The sequence below is a fragment of the Natrix helvetica genome (genome assembly GCF_964273705.1).
Source record: "Natrix helvetica genome assembly, chromosome: 4".
Taxonomy (NCBI): domain Eukaryota; kingdom Metazoa; phylum Chordata; class Lepidosauria; order Squamata; family Natricidae; genus Natrix; species Natrix helvetica.
The window spans coordinates 172,638,900-172,654,043 of NC_138550.1; the positions used below are offsets into that span (position 1 = coordinate 172,638,900).

General features: G+C 53.2%; 1 protein-coding gene across 11 annotated transcripts in view; it reads left to right on the top strand.

Annotated features, from left to right (window-relative positions):
• The window catches only part of SCRIB (scribble planar cell polarity protein), a 52,830-nt gene that overhangs the window by 16,627 nt on the left and 21,059 nt on the right, over positions 1–15,144 (top strand). For 7 of the 11 annotated variants that reach the window (XM_081951205.1, XM_081951213.1, XM_081951212.1 and 4 more), the window contains exons 8-24: positions 50–194; positions 862–980; positions 1,105–1,304; positions 5,706–5,872; positions 5,947–6,095; positions 6,299–6,415; positions 6,968–7,219; positions 7,956–8,264; positions 8,889–8,951; positions 10,168–10,257; positions 10,354–10,431; positions 10,709–11,023; positions 11,220–11,300; positions 11,568–11,825; positions 11,935–12,045; positions 12,201–12,377; positions 12,478–12,594. In XM_081951205.1, coding sequence (XP_081807331.1) covers positions 50–194; positions 862–980; positions 1,105–1,304; positions 5,706–5,872; positions 5,947–6,095; positions 6,299–6,415; positions 6,968–7,219; positions 7,956–8,264; positions 8,889–8,951; positions 10,168–10,257; positions 10,354–10,431; positions 10,709–11,023; positions 11,220–11,300; positions 11,568–11,825; positions 11,935–12,045; positions 12,201–12,377; positions 12,478–12,594 — 2,748 coding nt within the window. The remainder of the gene's footprint in view (positions 1–49; positions 195–861; positions 981–1,104; positions 1,305–5,705; positions 5,873–5,946; positions 6,096–6,298; positions 6,416–6,967; positions 7,220–7,955; positions 8,265–8,888; positions 8,952–10,167; positions 10,258–10,353; positions 10,432–10,708; positions 11,024–11,219; positions 11,301–11,567; positions 11,826–11,934; positions 12,046–12,200; positions 12,378–12,477; positions 12,595–15,144) is intronic. The other 4 variants (XM_081951209.1, XM_081951207.1, XM_081951211.1 and 1 more) reach the window with 3 other exon arrangements.

A 15,144-nucleotide genomic window follows, 5' to 3' on the forward strand; every position in this document is an offset into this window, starting at 1 on the left:
AGAGGCTGGGCTGTAGCAGAGTCAGCCTGTCTGGCTTCCCTCTGTGCAGGAGCTGGGCAACCTGCGTCGGCTGGTCTGCCTGGACGTCTCCGAGAACAAGCTGGAGCAGCTGCCCGATGAGATTGGCGGCTTGGTGGTGCTGACGGACCTGCTTCTGTCGCAGAACTTGCTGGAGGTGATTCCCGAGGGCATTGGTGAGTGTGGCCATGCTTGGGGGACCTAGAGTGAAATTTGGGGGGGGGGGGGGCTTAGGAAAGAAGGAAGCTGTCCTGCAGTGGCATCGGCTTTGACTTGGCTTTGAAATCTCCTTTTCTTTTCTCCTGGCTTTTATTTCTGGAGTTGGGAGGAGCGTCTTTGAGAACCGTTCCTTGGTACGGAGTTTTAAGGACTGCAGCTTTGCTCGGGGGTCTTAGGGTTAGGAAAAAAGGCTCATGAAAGCAAAACCTTTTAAGCCTTCGTTATACAGTTAAAAGTCGTTCCGGATGTTATCGTTGGTATCATTTATCTCTGCTGCACTTTCCTGTTAAGAGGGCATAAGACGCTTAAGTGCCAGGACGAGAGCATAGAAGCATAACACATGGCTTTTGTTAAAGGCCTTCTGCCCTCTGATGCCCCAGAGCGACACAAGCGTTTCCTTGAGAGGAGTGCTGGGGAAGGGCTGCTCCAGCCAATGCCCGGGCTGCTTCCGGTTCCTCTGCTCCCAGATAACGGCTCTGTCCTTGACCCCCTGAACCATGCTGATGGCCCCGCGTTTCTGAGAGAGCTCAGGTCCCCAAAGGGATCACGGTCGCCTCCTGCAGAACCCAGCCTGGAGATCCCTGGGTGCACAGGGTCATCTATGCTCTCTTGACCTTTGCTCAGGCCAGCTGAAGCAGCTCTCCATCCTGAAGGTTGACCAGAATCGTCTCATGGAGGTGACCGAAGCCATTGGGGACTGTGCCAACCTGTCGGAGCTCATCCTCACCGAGAACTTGCTACAGGTGGGCGTGCAAGTTGGCTGTGCCTGCTCTGTGCCTTAGGTAGCTAGGGTTAGGGTTAGGTGAGCTAGCTGGTTTGCCAAGGGTGACGGTCTGATGCCTCCACCCGTGGGTGCTCTTCTCTCAGACCCTCCCCAGGTCTCTGGGGAAACTCACCAAGCTGACCAACCTCAACGTGGACCGGAACCGCCTGAAGGTGCTCCCTGCAGAGATTGGGGGCTGCAGCAGCCTGAACGTCCTCTCCCTTCGAGACAACCGCCTGGAGTGGCTGCCCCCGGAGCTTTCTGGCACCACTGAGCTGCACGTCCTGGATGTAGCAGGCAACTGGTACGGCTGGGGTGGGGAGACGGAAGAAGCTCAGCCTTGGCCAGGGGATACCCCTCCCCGCCCCCGGTTGTGCGTATCCACCTTGTTTCCAGGGGCCCCTGGAAATGGCTAAAGAGCGCAGTGGTCGCCCTGTTTCCCTGGGCTCTGCACTCTTGCCAGTTACTGAGCAAGCACAGACGTGCTACTTAGTGGCATGAAAACATAAAATGGATCGATTTCAGGTCACCCGAAATTAAAGCAGTGAGATCTCTGTAGCAATGAGCCCGTCTCGCAGCCTGAATATAAATAAGAGACATGCGGGGGAGCTGTACAGCTAGTTCTCAACTTACAACTGTTTCTTCCACAACCGTTCAGAATTCCGACGGTGCTGAACAAACAGACATTCAGCTCCAGGCGCTGTAGCGTCCCTTCGACCACGTGATAGAGCTGCAGGTGCTTCGCAGCGCTCCTGCCCTTAAAATGCCCCCCCCCTTCTGTGGGCCTCATCCGGCTAGGCCCACTGGGTAGGAACCTTCCCCCTCCCTCCCCCCCGTCCTGGCCAGCCACCTCCCTCTATGCAGCTGCTGACAAGCATGCTCAGCCGTCGTGAAGCACAGCTGCTGTAGGAAATGAGCCAATGTGATGTTTCCCAAATGAGAAAGAGCCACAGGCCATGGTGAGAGCTGGTGCTCGTCTCACGATGTTTCTGGCGCTCTTTCCAGCCTTCGGAAAACGCGCGAGGGCTGGCTCTGGAGCACCCGTCTCGCTTTCCACTCTCTCCTGCTTACCTCCAGGGCTGACTGAATGAGCAGGCAGAGAGGTATCTACCCGGCACTCCTCTGCCCGGAAGGGCCTGGGGCCAATGGTAGGCCTGTCCAATCTTTGTTTGAAAGCTTCAGTAATGGTGTTCTTGCAATACCAGGAAGCCGGCGGTTCCACCATTTCATACCTGGAAATTCCCCTTCCTTTGAGCTTGTCTCCTGCAAGCTTCCTCCATTGGGTCCTTTCCTGGTCCCCCGTGAGCATCCCACACTTCTTCTCTTCTGGGTCAGTCCCTCAAGGTTGGAAAGGTGGCTGTCGCGTCTCCCCTCAGACCCCTCTGCTTTGGGGCGAGTGTAGGCAAGACCCTTTTAAAAAAAATATTATTTATATATAAACAATCCATTTTCCATTAACCAGGGTGTCATCTGGGTATACATATTTTGTGCCAACATTCAAATATACCATCTTATTCATGATTTAATCTCATTTTAGCTTAATTTCCAATACCTTAGGTATCTAATATTATAAAAATCCCATTGTAATTTATTTAAATCTATTAGTTATATTGACTATTAATGCATTTTCTATACTTTGGATAATTTCTCTTACTATTAATTCTTAGGTCTATTCTCTAACCACCGGTAAAATGATTCCCAAATTTATAATAATCGGTTTCGTTCTTTATCTTTGATAGCCAGTGTTAATCTGTGCATTTCTGCACATTCTAATATTTTCTTAATCACATTCTCCTCTGTAGGGATCTCTTAACTTTTCCAATTTTGTGCAAATAGAATCCTAGCTGCTGTTATAACATGAATAGTCACTTTTTCTTTATTATAATTTTTTGGTAAAATCCCCAGCAAAACTATTTCAGGTTTTAAGTCAATATGTTGTTGTATCATTTTTTCCAGCCACGTATGTATTTTAGTCCAATATTTTTTTGCTTCTGCGCAGGTCCACCACATATGATAGTACGAGCTCGGTGTCTGGTGGCATTGCCAACATTTAGCTGGCTTACCTTTAAACATCTTCGCCAGTCTTGCTGGTAGCCAATGGTAGGCAAGATCTTTGAACTGCTATTGGTGGGATTCAGCCATTAAGCCCCTCGCCCTCCTCCTCATCCTTCTTTTCTGCGCGCTTTCCAGTTTCTCCGCTGCCTCTCTATTTTGTGGCGAACCAGTATTTCAGGTGCGCTCTGACCACCACGTCATAGAGTGGAAATCTCACTTCCTGCGATCTTAGCCTCGCACCTCTTAGCCGAAGATTGCGTTGGTTCTTCCCACGGGCATTCCTGATGAGCCATGTCCTGCCTGCCCTGTACCTGCACTTTGGGTTTTTCTTACAGAAGTATCGGGCCTTGAATTTCTTTCCGTTGAACAACGTATTGCTAGACAGCCAAGTGTTAAAGTCCGTAACGCTCCTTTTGAACTTTGAATTTGTCTTCTTGGGTGTTCACAGCCTTCCCCAGCTCCACGTCACTTGTGCCTTTGGTGAGCACCCCTTCTATCCACATACTGGAAGAGCTTGAGCCAGTTCCAGATCCACCCAGCAGTGGGGTCCTCATCCTTCCCCTTTGATCTCCCTTGGAAGAAAGAACGTTGTGGTCTACTTTTGTCAAATGCCTCCCTGAGGTCTAAAGTTTGCTGCGTTTGCAGGTCCACTATCGTGGTCACTTTGTCAAGAAAAGCCATCCTAGTTGTCTGGCTTAGTCTACTTTTTTTTTTTTTCAATGAAATTTTTTTTTTTTTATATATATTCCTCATACATACATATCGATGCGTGAATGGTGTGGTAACTGAGTAACATACATTTCAGTACACATAAACATAATCTTATTATTCCTAAATACTACATTGCATTTCCATTATTTCATATTATTTATACATGCCTTTTATTATCACCCTTCATTTCTGAACTATCTGTCTGCCCTTTTGTATATCTTATCGTATTAATATATAATTATTATTTTCCCCCACTATTTTCTATCTCTATTTTAACTCCCCCCCCCTTTCATATCGCTATAATATTCAAAGACCTGTTTTCCACCTATTTTGTTGTTCATATTTTCTTAGTTAAATCAAAGTTCCATTCTTCATTCTTCCATTATTCAATATCTCCTCATACAGTTTTAGTATCAATCACAATCATTTATACATTTAGGGTATTTCAATTTATGTTCTTTCCAGTTCTTCAGTCCATATAATTCTACTATTAATACACATACTTAGATTAATATATATTTATATATATTTACCTAGTCGTTCATTGTTAAGTTCTACCATTCCACTGTTCATATTTTTATACATATTTAGTAGTACAATCATTCAAACCTATTTTTCCAATTCTTCATATCTATTTATGTTAAAATATTATCCTAATATCTATCACACTGCTAAAATATTAATCCAACCTATATAGTTCTAATATTAATGCACATTATTGAAATATATTCATAAAAATATTCTTTTACTCTATTTTCCCTTATCCATAATTTCTTACCCGCATCTGAACCTTTCATCTTATTTTCTTTTTTAGTTTTCCTCCCATATTTGTCCCGGAGGTCTTTTATATTCCCTCTTTTTGACCATGCAATCTAACTTTTCCTCCCAACTCTACCCTTTCCCACCGTCTAATTCCAGAACTATCCAGTCCACCTCCTACCTTTCCCCCCCCCCCCCCCCCCAGTTCTCTTCCTGTTTCTCCCATTCCCTTTTTAGGTCTTTTACATTATTCCCCTCCTTTTTTAGTTCCTTAACCACTATTTGTTTTGGCAGCATCTCCTCCTCATTATCTTCTTCTTCTTCTTGCTGATTTCTCTCCGCTTTCCCTTCCGTTTCTTCTGGTAGATCCATTCTTTCTTCCTTTTTCATTTTTTAAAATAAAATTTTTATTTTCAGACTAACACAAACACACAACACATATAACATAAAAGCCTCTTCAATTGCACACAGTGTGTCGGTTGGTTACAAAGTCTTTCTGTGTCCTTTGAGAGGTCCTCACTTGAATTTTATCAGAATTCACATATTGACAATCAAGATATCTTTGTATACATTGTTATTATGCTTCCTCCTATTCTAAGTCATGCAATCATTTTAGCATTGATAACATTCTCTAATAGTTTCCAATTCCATGTTTTTTCCCCGTTATTAGTATCATCAATCTAATATACATGTATACAGATTGTTATAATTATTAAACATCCATTAAGCCAAGCTATTATTACACCCTTTCAACATAAGGCATATTAAATTTGAAGTAAATTTATATTATAACATTTTATTACATCCTGAAATCATCCAATGATATTATATCTTTATAATCTATTCTGTATAGAATTGTTTATCTTTTATAAAAAGGCTTTTCAACATCATCTCCATAATCCTCATTTACAGTTTGTATAAGATTTCATATTATCAATCTAGTATATATAAATGCTTTATTCACCAAGGGGGGAGAGGAGTGGGGAGCGTTCCGGGGTACCTTACTCCTGGCAACTCACTTTGCCCAGAGCTCTCACAGCCCCCCCCCCCCCCGCCCCATGTAGCCTTTGCTGCTGCCAGAGTAGCTGCCCTCCCTATTTAAACTGGCAGCTTTTGGACTGGAGGGGGGGGACGGGACGACAAAGGGAGCCCCCACCCTGATGGCTTTGCACGGACACAGGCTGCAACACTTGCCCTTCGCACTGACCAACCTGCACCTGAAGGCCCTCTGGCTGGCAGAAAACCAGTCGCAGCCCATGCTCAAGTTCCAGACAGAGGAGGATGAGAAGACGGGGGAGAAAGTGCTCACCTGCTACCTGCTGCCCCAGCAACCACCTTCCAGCTCAGGTAAAGGGGCCCCGTGACCCAGCCTCTCCCGGGGGTGGGGGGGTGGGGGGAGGCCAGCTCACCCTCACTTCCAGCGTCCCTCTTGGTCTCCCCTGCAGAGAACCTCCTGCAGAACAGCCTGGATGAGAGCTGGGCTGAGGCCAACCCCAACCGGGTCAGTGTGATCCAGTTTTTGGAGGACTCCCAAATGGAGGAGGAGGAGGAAGCTGGCACTGAGAAGAGGGTAATGGCCGAAGGAGAGGAGCAGGGCTGGACAGCCGGGGGTGGGGGCTTCACTGGCCTGGCGGGGGAGGGGAGGGGTGGGTGGGAGGGAGGGATCCTCCTCCTGTTTCCTGGAGGGAGCAACTGGACCTGATGAGCCTCCGAGGAACCTTGCCATACCCTCACCTGCCCGCTTCTTCCACCACCACCACCCGGTTTTGGCAGGGACTGCAGCGCAGAGCCACTCCGCACCCCAGCGAGCTGAAGTCCATGAAGAAGGGAATGGAAGTGCGGCGCAGTGAGGCCTCCGCGGCAGCTAGGCAGGACTCCGCTAACTGTGAGGTGGGCGGCTTCTGCCGGGGGTCAGGTGGCCTAGCAAAGAGATGCCCGCTCGGCTCCTGGTTCACGGGTGCCTCGACCTCCGCACCAGCCTGGTCTCTTGGAGAGGAGTTCAAAGAGAGGCAGCCACCGGCCCTTGGGGCCCCGGCCTCCCCTTGCCTTGCACTTCAGTGCTTCAGTTTTAAATTGGGAATTCGATGAGGAAAGTGGGGCCCTCTACTACTGACCCTGTAGGGGAAGGGGCTGTCGTCCCGCTGAGGGTCCCGGCCGGCTTGTTCAGCAGACGGGGGGATGTTTTGGTCTCCCAACTTGCCAGCCCCCCACCCCCACTTATTCTCTCCAGATCCCGGAAAGGAGTTCGTGGTTTGGGAAGAGTGGCCTCGGGTTCCAGCCCCCCCAGCCTTTGCTCCTGCTCTTCCCTTTTCCTGGCAGGGCAATCCAACGGAGGCAGGCGAGGGGAGGCCTCCCAAAGGGACTGTGGTGCCCCTGGGGCTGCCAGGGTGGCCAACATTGGCAGGGCAGCGCCCAGGTCCTCAACTGGCTCCTCCCACACAGGGCAAGAGGCTGAGTGCCACCTCCAACCACAGCAAAGACTCTCACGTCTCTGGCAGCACCCTCTCTGCCAGCGGCAGCCTGGAGGAGGGGCGAGAGGCGCAACAGCCAGGGGGCGCAGCAGCAGAGGCTCGACTGGAGGGAGGGCAGAAGCTGGTGGCCGAAGAAAAAGGCCAAGTGCCCCCAGAGGAGGTGGCCACGCTGGAGGAGACGGCCGAGGACCAGGAAGAGGAGGTGGAGCTGGAGTACTCTGAGGTAGGAGCCGGCAGGCCTCCCAAGGCAGCTCCTCCAAGGGCCCCGCATCCCGATCTGCCCTCTGTGCCCGCTTTGCCTGAGGCTGCTGGCCGAGCTGACACGAGCAGAGGCCAGACCTCCGGACTGTGGAAGCCTTTCCGGGCCCTTTTGGACAAAGCGGGCCCTCGCTCGCTTCTCTCCAAAAGCCTCTTGGCAGCCCTAGAGTAGGGTGGGTGGAGCGGGCGAAGGAAGGGCAGCGGGTCAGGCCAGCAGGCTGTGAAGGCCACGATGTTGGGAGGATTCTGCTCCTGGCCTGTTGAGATGCAGGACTTCTCCGCTCACCAGGGCATTTCCATGGGAAGCAATGGGCCACAGGTGACACTTCTCCCACCAGACGGAGGCCTCTCCACGCGGCCTGGAGGAGCTGCAACTGAGGGGGACAAGGACGCCCCCTCTTTTGTCTGGCTGCTCACACCTGGGCCCAGGGAGGGGACACTGCAGCTGAAGAGCAACTGCCAGGGGGACCCTGGCAGAAGTGGGGGGGGGGTCAGCAGCACCTCTGGAATGTGGAGTTGAGCAGCTTGAACCCCCCCCCTCCCCACGTCTCCCAGGTGCACTCCCCTCCATTGTCACATGCATGGCTTTCTCAGGCAGCCCAGAGGGGTTGACTGGCAGGCAGGGCGGCCCCTGGCTTCCCCCCACAGCCTGGGAGGGGCCGGCTTCACCCTTCCTGCCCTGGCGGGTGGTCTCTTTGCAGCCCACGGTGCACTTCGCGGAGGACACCCTGGTTCGCAGTGAGGACGAGGACGAGGAGACACCCCCATTCCCCACAGGAAAGCAGCGGCTGATCCGCAAGGACACGCCCCACTACAAGAAGCACTTCCGGATTGCTCAGCTGCCCCGCCCGGAGGCGGTGGTGGCCCTCCTGCAGGGCTTTGGGGCCAGTGGGAGCCCTCAGGAGGACGAAGAGGAGAAGCCAGAGCAGGAGGAGGCCCCGGAGCAGGCAGGGTGGGGCCAGGAAGAGGCGGTCAGTGAGGGGGGCACAGCAGTCCCACCCTCCGTCAAGGTGAGGGGCTTCCTGGGAGGGGGATTGACAGGAGGCCAGGCAGCGATGTTGGGCGGAGAGCCAGGCCTTCTCCCTCCTGGCAGGGTTGGGTTCACCCGCTTGACTGCCAGGAGATGGCAAAGGCACCTGGCCACACTCTGGACCCCCTTGGCACCCCCTCCGAGGATGGGGGGGGTGTCCCAGGTGGACCGCAGCCGTTGCTCGTTGCTCTCCCTTCTGGGGAGTCCCTGGCACACATGCCCTCCTGGGTCAAGGCACAGTGTCTTTGCCCCCAGGCCCAGAGCAGCCTGGCTGCCTCTGGTCCCCCAAGCGGCAGGGCCTCCGGCTGCTGAGGCTGGGTCCAGTCAGTGCAGCTCTTTGGCTGGCCCTCTCTCGCTCTGCTGGCCTTGGCAAGAGGGGCAGCAGGGGGCCTTTTCCGGGGGGTGGGGGGGAAACAGTGAGGAGGAGCCCCTACCCTGCCTGCTCTTGCTCTCTCCCCTGCTTCTCTCTCTCTGGTGTGGTCTCTCGGTGTTGGGTGGGGCCTGCCTTCCTGCTTGCTTGCCTGCCTGCCTGCCTCTCCCCGGTGGTGGTCTGGGGCTTCCCCACTAATCTGCCCTCTGCCTCTGCCGGTTGCTGTCCTAACAGGGGGTGTCGTTTGATCAAGCCAATAATCTGCTGATTGAGCCCGCTCGCATTGAGGAGGAAGAGGTGTGTACTGCCCCTCCGGGTGGGTTTGTCTGTTTCCCTGGTGGGGCCGGAGCTTCTGTCGGGGCTCCTGGGCCACCCTGCCTCCCCTCTTCCCTCCCCTCCTCTCTCCTCTGCCTCAGCTGGGGAGGGGGCTCACTGAGCCCCTCAGGGAGAAAAGGGCCCGGAGCGGGCAGGGCGCTTTCCTTGCTGACGGGTGCAGCCCCTCCTCCTCCTCCTCCTCCTCCTCCTCCTCCTGGGAGGCTCTGGGGTCATCCTTAGGCCCAGCATTTGGGAGCTGCGCTTGGTTGCCCACAGAGGCAAGGCAGCTTTTCATGACCCCTAAGAGAAATACGTGGTGGCCCCGTGGGCTTCTTGCACTGCTGTTCTTCCCGTGGCCTGGCGCCCCACTCTGACCAGATGGTCCCACTTCCCCTAACCCTTGCTGGACGGGGCCCTTTGGCTCCCCTGCCGCTCTCTGTTCCTGTCACGTTCCTGTGCAGCGTTGGTGGCTGGCTTCTCCCTCTGGGCTGTCTCCTGCTTTCAGAAAAGGTGGGGTGGGGTCCTTGGACTCCAGGTCAGAATGGCTTTCCCTCCATCTCTACCTGAGCACCTGGGCCGGGGCTCTGGTCCCCTCCCCCACTTTCTTCTCTCTGCCCCTTTGCTTCCTGTCCAGCCCCACAGGGTCCCCCGGAGAGCTGCTGGCTTCCTGGGCAGGGGGGCTCTGGGCACTTTCTTCAAAGGAGGAAGGCTGGGGGCAGTTTAGCCAGGGGTTTCTCTCCCCTATTGTGCCTGGTTGCCATGGATGAGTGTGCATGGGGGGGGGGGGGGGGGCAACCAGAGCAGCCTGTGGAAGGTGTGGCAGTCACTGGCTGGCTGGCTTGGCCTCGGTCCCTACATGGCTTCTCCCCCCCCCCCTTCCCTGGTTCTCCCTCCCAGCCTCCCCCTTCAGTGCATCTGATCTCTAGGGGGGGAGGGCTTGTCTGTTGCCTGGCCAGTCGTACCCCTCGGCCTCACAACCAGCCTCTTCCCAGGTCGCAGTCCTGAGTCAGGAGGGCACCTGCCCAGGCAAAGGCTCCTCACTGGCTGCCTGTCTGCAGCAGGCTTTCCAGGCAGAGATTCCCCTGCCAAGCAGATGGGTGCCCAGGGGGTGGAGGGCCCTCCGGCTGACCTAGGAGGATGGCTGGAACCCCCTCCCTTGCACCCATTGCTCCCATCCACGCCTCTGCTTGGTTTCCAGCTGGCTCTGACGATTGTGCGGCAGACGGGTGGCCTGGGCATCAGCATTGCAGGGGGCAAAGGCTCCACCCCTTACAAGGGAGATGATGAGGTGAGGGTCGGGGGCAGCCTTTCGGGGGGGCGCCCCGGGGTGGCTGCTGGGGGGAGCCAGTTCCTACAGACTTCTCCCCCTCCTCCCCCTCCCCAGGGCGTCTTCATCTCCCGTGTGTCGGAAGAGGGCCCGGCAGCACAGGCTGGGGTGCGCGTGGGGGACAAGCTCCTGGAGGTAGGTCGCGGGGGCAGCCTCTGGGGGGACTAGATGCCATGCCAGACCTGGCTTGAGGAGATGGCCCATGGTGCTGGAGGCAATGGTGGTGGCCCACTGCTGTTCCAGCTTGCCTGCCTTGGCCAAAAGGTTTTGGGGCCAGTGGCCACCCCATTCTGGTGGCTACTGCCGGCTCTACCCTGTTTGTCCTTGGTCCAGCTGCCTGGAGGGCCTAAGGTTTGGGGGCTGGCGTGGTCCTCCACGGACGCTCGTTCAGGGGGCTCTCACTGCCCCCCAGGTAAATGGGGTGTCCCTGCACGGTGCTGAGCATCACGTGGCGGTGGAAGCCCTCCGGGGCTCGGGCAGCAGTGTCTCCATGACAGTGCTTCGGGAGCGGATGGTGGAGCCTGAGAACGCCATCACGGTGACGCCACTGCGGCCCGAAGATGATTACAGCCCACGGGAATGGCGTGGAGGGCTGCAACTGGCCGTGGGGGCTAAGGACACCACCGCGACCGAGCGCCTCTCAGCCTGCCTGGTGCGGAACGAGCGGGGCCTGGGCTTCAGCATTGCCGGTGGCAAGGGCTCCACCCCATACCGGCCAGGCGACACGGTGAGAGGAGAGTGGGAGGGGTAGCCCTTTCCTGCGGGTGATACTTGACCCCCTCTCCCTTGGAGAAGTACTCCTGGGCCCTGCTGACTTGGAGAATCTGTTCTGAACGGATGCCCCCCCCTCGCCCCCATGGGGAGAAGCTGGGACCCTCTGCGATTCACCTTGGACTCTCAGTGATCCAGCCCTTCCTTCGCAGGGGATTTTCATCTCCCGGATTGCGGACGGGGGGGCTGCCCACCGGGAAGGAACGTTGCAAGTGGGCGACAGGGTCATCTTGGTGAGAGAAAGGGCCATGGTGGGACCCCTCTGCTGGACGCTCGGGAAAGACTTCTCATGCTGAGCCAGTTTCTCCTGACCCCCCCCCCCCCTCCCAATCATCCCTGCTGGATGGTGTGAGGTCCCTTTCCGCCTCCCCCCGCCCCAGATAGCACTGGAGGGGAGAGCCCATGTCCTAGAGGGGCCCCTCACCCCATAAGCCTTCTTGAACCCTGAGCCTGCCTTTTGCCTCTCCCCCTCTGCTGACACTGATTTGGGGCTTTTTTAGATCAATGGGGTGGACATGACGGAAGCTCGGCACGATCAGGCTGTAGCACTGCTGACCGCCTCCCCACCCACCATTGCTCTGCTGGTAGAAAGAGAGGCGGCACTACAAGAGAAGGACCTGCCCGTGGGGCCACGAGGGCCCCAGGCTCCCTCACCTCTGCCTCTACCCCCACAAGGAGAGGCCCCGCTGGAGGAGGCGGCACCATTCCCCCCCAGGAGCCAGCTGCCCGAAGGCGCGGAGAGCCAGTACCCCACCGAGGTGGGTGACCGGGGATGCACTGGGCTGGAGTGGATCACTGGGCTCCCTCACCCGGAAGGGGCAGCTGGCACCCCAGTGACCGTGGGGAATCCTCGTCCTTTCCTTGCAGGAGGTCTGCCTGGTGAAGGCTGGGGGGCCCCTTGGCCTCAGCATCGTGGGAGGCAGTGACCACTCCAGCCACCCCTTCGGCATCCACGAGCCAGGAGTCTTCATTTCAAAGGTAGAAGCACTGCCCCCCCCCTCCCTGTGCTGAGGCACCCAGCGGAAGGGTGCAGTGCAGCCGGGACAGTTGCTCCCCCCCTCCCCCCGGGCAAGGGGAAAGGGCTGCAGAGGGGCTCTCCTGCAGATGCGCCTCCTTCCTGCCTCCTTGCACAGGTCATTCTGCACGGCCTGGCCTCCCGCAGCGGCCTGCGTGTGGGTGACCGGATCCTGGAGGTGAATGGCGTCAACCTGCGCCAGGCGACTCACCAGGAGGCCGTCAACGCTCTGCTTTCCGGAGACCCAGAGCTACGGATGGTGGTCAGGCGAGACCCTCCGCCGCCTGGAATGGAGGTAGGGAAGCACAGCCCCCTTTCGGTTGAGGCTGGAGAGCCTCCTCTGTCCCATAGAGGCCCCCCCCCCCCCAAGACGCCGGTTTGTGTGTCCTTGGCAGGAGATCTGCATTGAAAAGAGGCCTGGAGAGAAACTGGGCATCAGCATTCGAGGCGGCGCCAAGGGCCACGCAGGGAACCCCTTTGACCCCACAGACGAGGGGATCTTCATCTCCAAGGTACTTGGATGCCTCCGCCGCCCGTGTCTGGCCAGTGGGCCAGCAGAGGGGCATATTACACACACACACCTCTTCACCCCATGCAACACGAACCCTGCGTCCATTTGGCTGGTTCTTGCTGGAGGAGACCCAACGTGTCCAAAGCAGCAGGGCAGCCCCTGGACCCAGAGGAGCAGCTTTCCCCCTCCCCCATTGGAGCAAGGGTGGTCTTTCTTTTTGTAATAAGTTTTTATTCAATTTTTACTTTATAAAAATTCCAACTTCAATTGAACAGTGTGTTGACTGAGTACAAACCATTTTACCATGTTTCCCTGAAAATACAACCTGTCCTGAAACTAAGGCCTTGCCACATTTTTCTGGTGGGCAAAAATATAAGCCCTCCCCCGCAAATAAGCTCCCTGGACAACCCCCCACCTTCGGCCAGGCAGAGCGCCACTCACCAATCTAGCGGTATCCCGAAGGAGCCAAGCCGCGGGAACGGGGGGGGGGCAAAGGTGATCATGTTGCTTGGCACCTTCGGAATACCCTAGGTTGGTGAGTGGTGCAGTGCCCAGCTGAAGAGGGGAGGGTTGCTGGGCAGCTGCTCCCTTGCGAGCGGGTGTATGCTCTGCCGGCAGCTCACTCACAACCATAGAGCATACGCCCAGAGCGGCCACTGCTGGAAGACTCAGTTTGGAAGCCGCCAAAAAAGCCATGTTGGGATGGCGGCAGCGGCAGCAGAGGTGCCCTTGCTCTGCGGGGAGAGCTGGGCCAGGGCATCGTGAGGCTGGGAGGCGCGGGAGCGGAACAGCCGCTCATGCAACCCCCTTCTCCAGCCATGCAGAGTGCCTTTCACTGGCATTTCAAAGGCGCCAAGCCGTGAGAGCCGGGCGGCGGCGAACAGGCGCTCATGCGCCTTGGCGATACCCCATGGTCAGTGAATGGTGCTGTGCCCGGCTGGAAAGGGGGTTTGCCAGGTGGCTGCTCCTGAGTGTGGTTGCTTCATGGCTGCTGTGTTGCGCTGCTGTGACAGCGCAACACAGCCATTCGCCCCTGAGGCTGTTCCTGACTCTTTGGGAGCTCGCTCGCAAGAGAGCAGCCGCCCGGCAACCCCAAAACAATAAGCCCTCCCCTGATAATAAGGCCAAAGCCATATTTTGTTTGTAAAAAGAAAATAAGACCCTGTCTTATTTTGGGGGAAACACTGTAGGAAGTAATATTCAAAATGTTTACAGCAATATTCATTGATATAATATTGATATTATATCAATATATATTAATACCAATAATAGTCATACTATTTGTTTAACCAATTTGACACATCTTCCTTGTATCACTGATCCTTTTATATGTTTCCCTGTTTTTAGCTTCTGTTTTTGTCAGCTAGCCATTGATAAAATAAGTCCCAAGTCAAGAAATATTCTGTTTTTTTTTTCCTTAATTGTGTTAGCTTATCCATTTCTGCACATTCTAATATTTTTCTAATCACGCCTTCATCAGTTGTGATCTCTTCACTTTTCCACTGTTGTGCAAATACCATTCTCACTGCCATTAATGCATGTAAAATCAGATATACATTCCCTTTATTATACTTGTCTGATAAAATGCCCAACAAAAACGTCTCTGGTTTCAAGTTTATAGGTTGTTTTGTATCATTTTTTCCAACTTTTGTCCAGTATTTTTTTTGCTTTTTGACATTACCACATATGATAGTATATGAATCAGGTATGACTGATGACATTCCCAACATTTTGCAAATTTATTCTTAAACATCTTTGCTAGTCTTGAGGGCCGAAAATGCCATCTATAAAACATTTTATGAAGATTTTCTTTGTATGCAGTAGACATTGTTAATTTATAGTTTCTGTCGCATAATTTCTGCCATCGGTCTAACTTAATCAAGTAGCCAAAGGTTTTAGCCCATACTAACATTATCTCTTTTGCTTGTTCATCTTCCATCTTTTTTAAAAATAACAATTTTATTTCTTTTTGAACAAGGACAAACAAACAAAAATTAAAAAACCATCTTCCATTACAAATTGTAGAAAGTGTGTCAGTTGGTTACAGTATTTCCATGCATTTCTTCCATTGTCACCACCTGCTTTTCATATCAAATCACATATTTTAAATTCACCTATATTCATGTATATCACAATTATTATATCTCAAGCTTAATTTAACTATAATTGTTTTTACATCCTTTTATATATAATATTCAAAATCTAGAATAGGATTATATGATAGCATTCCATTAAATCATCCTAAAATCATCCAATCACAATACATCTTTATAACATATTCTAAATCAAGCTTTTAAACCTCCTCTCATAATCTCCATGTACTGTTTATATAAAATTTCATATTATCAAACTAATATATTGTTATCATTATTTAACTATAGCTATTATCGCTTCATTTTATACATACTACTAGTAAACTAAATTTAGCTTAATTTTTATTATACATTTTCATTGCATCAACCTGTATCCCTCCAGCAATAGTATGGTCTTATATCTCTTGCCATTTGTAGCATTAATATTCTAGTTACTTTCTTAATAAATCTTGTATAAA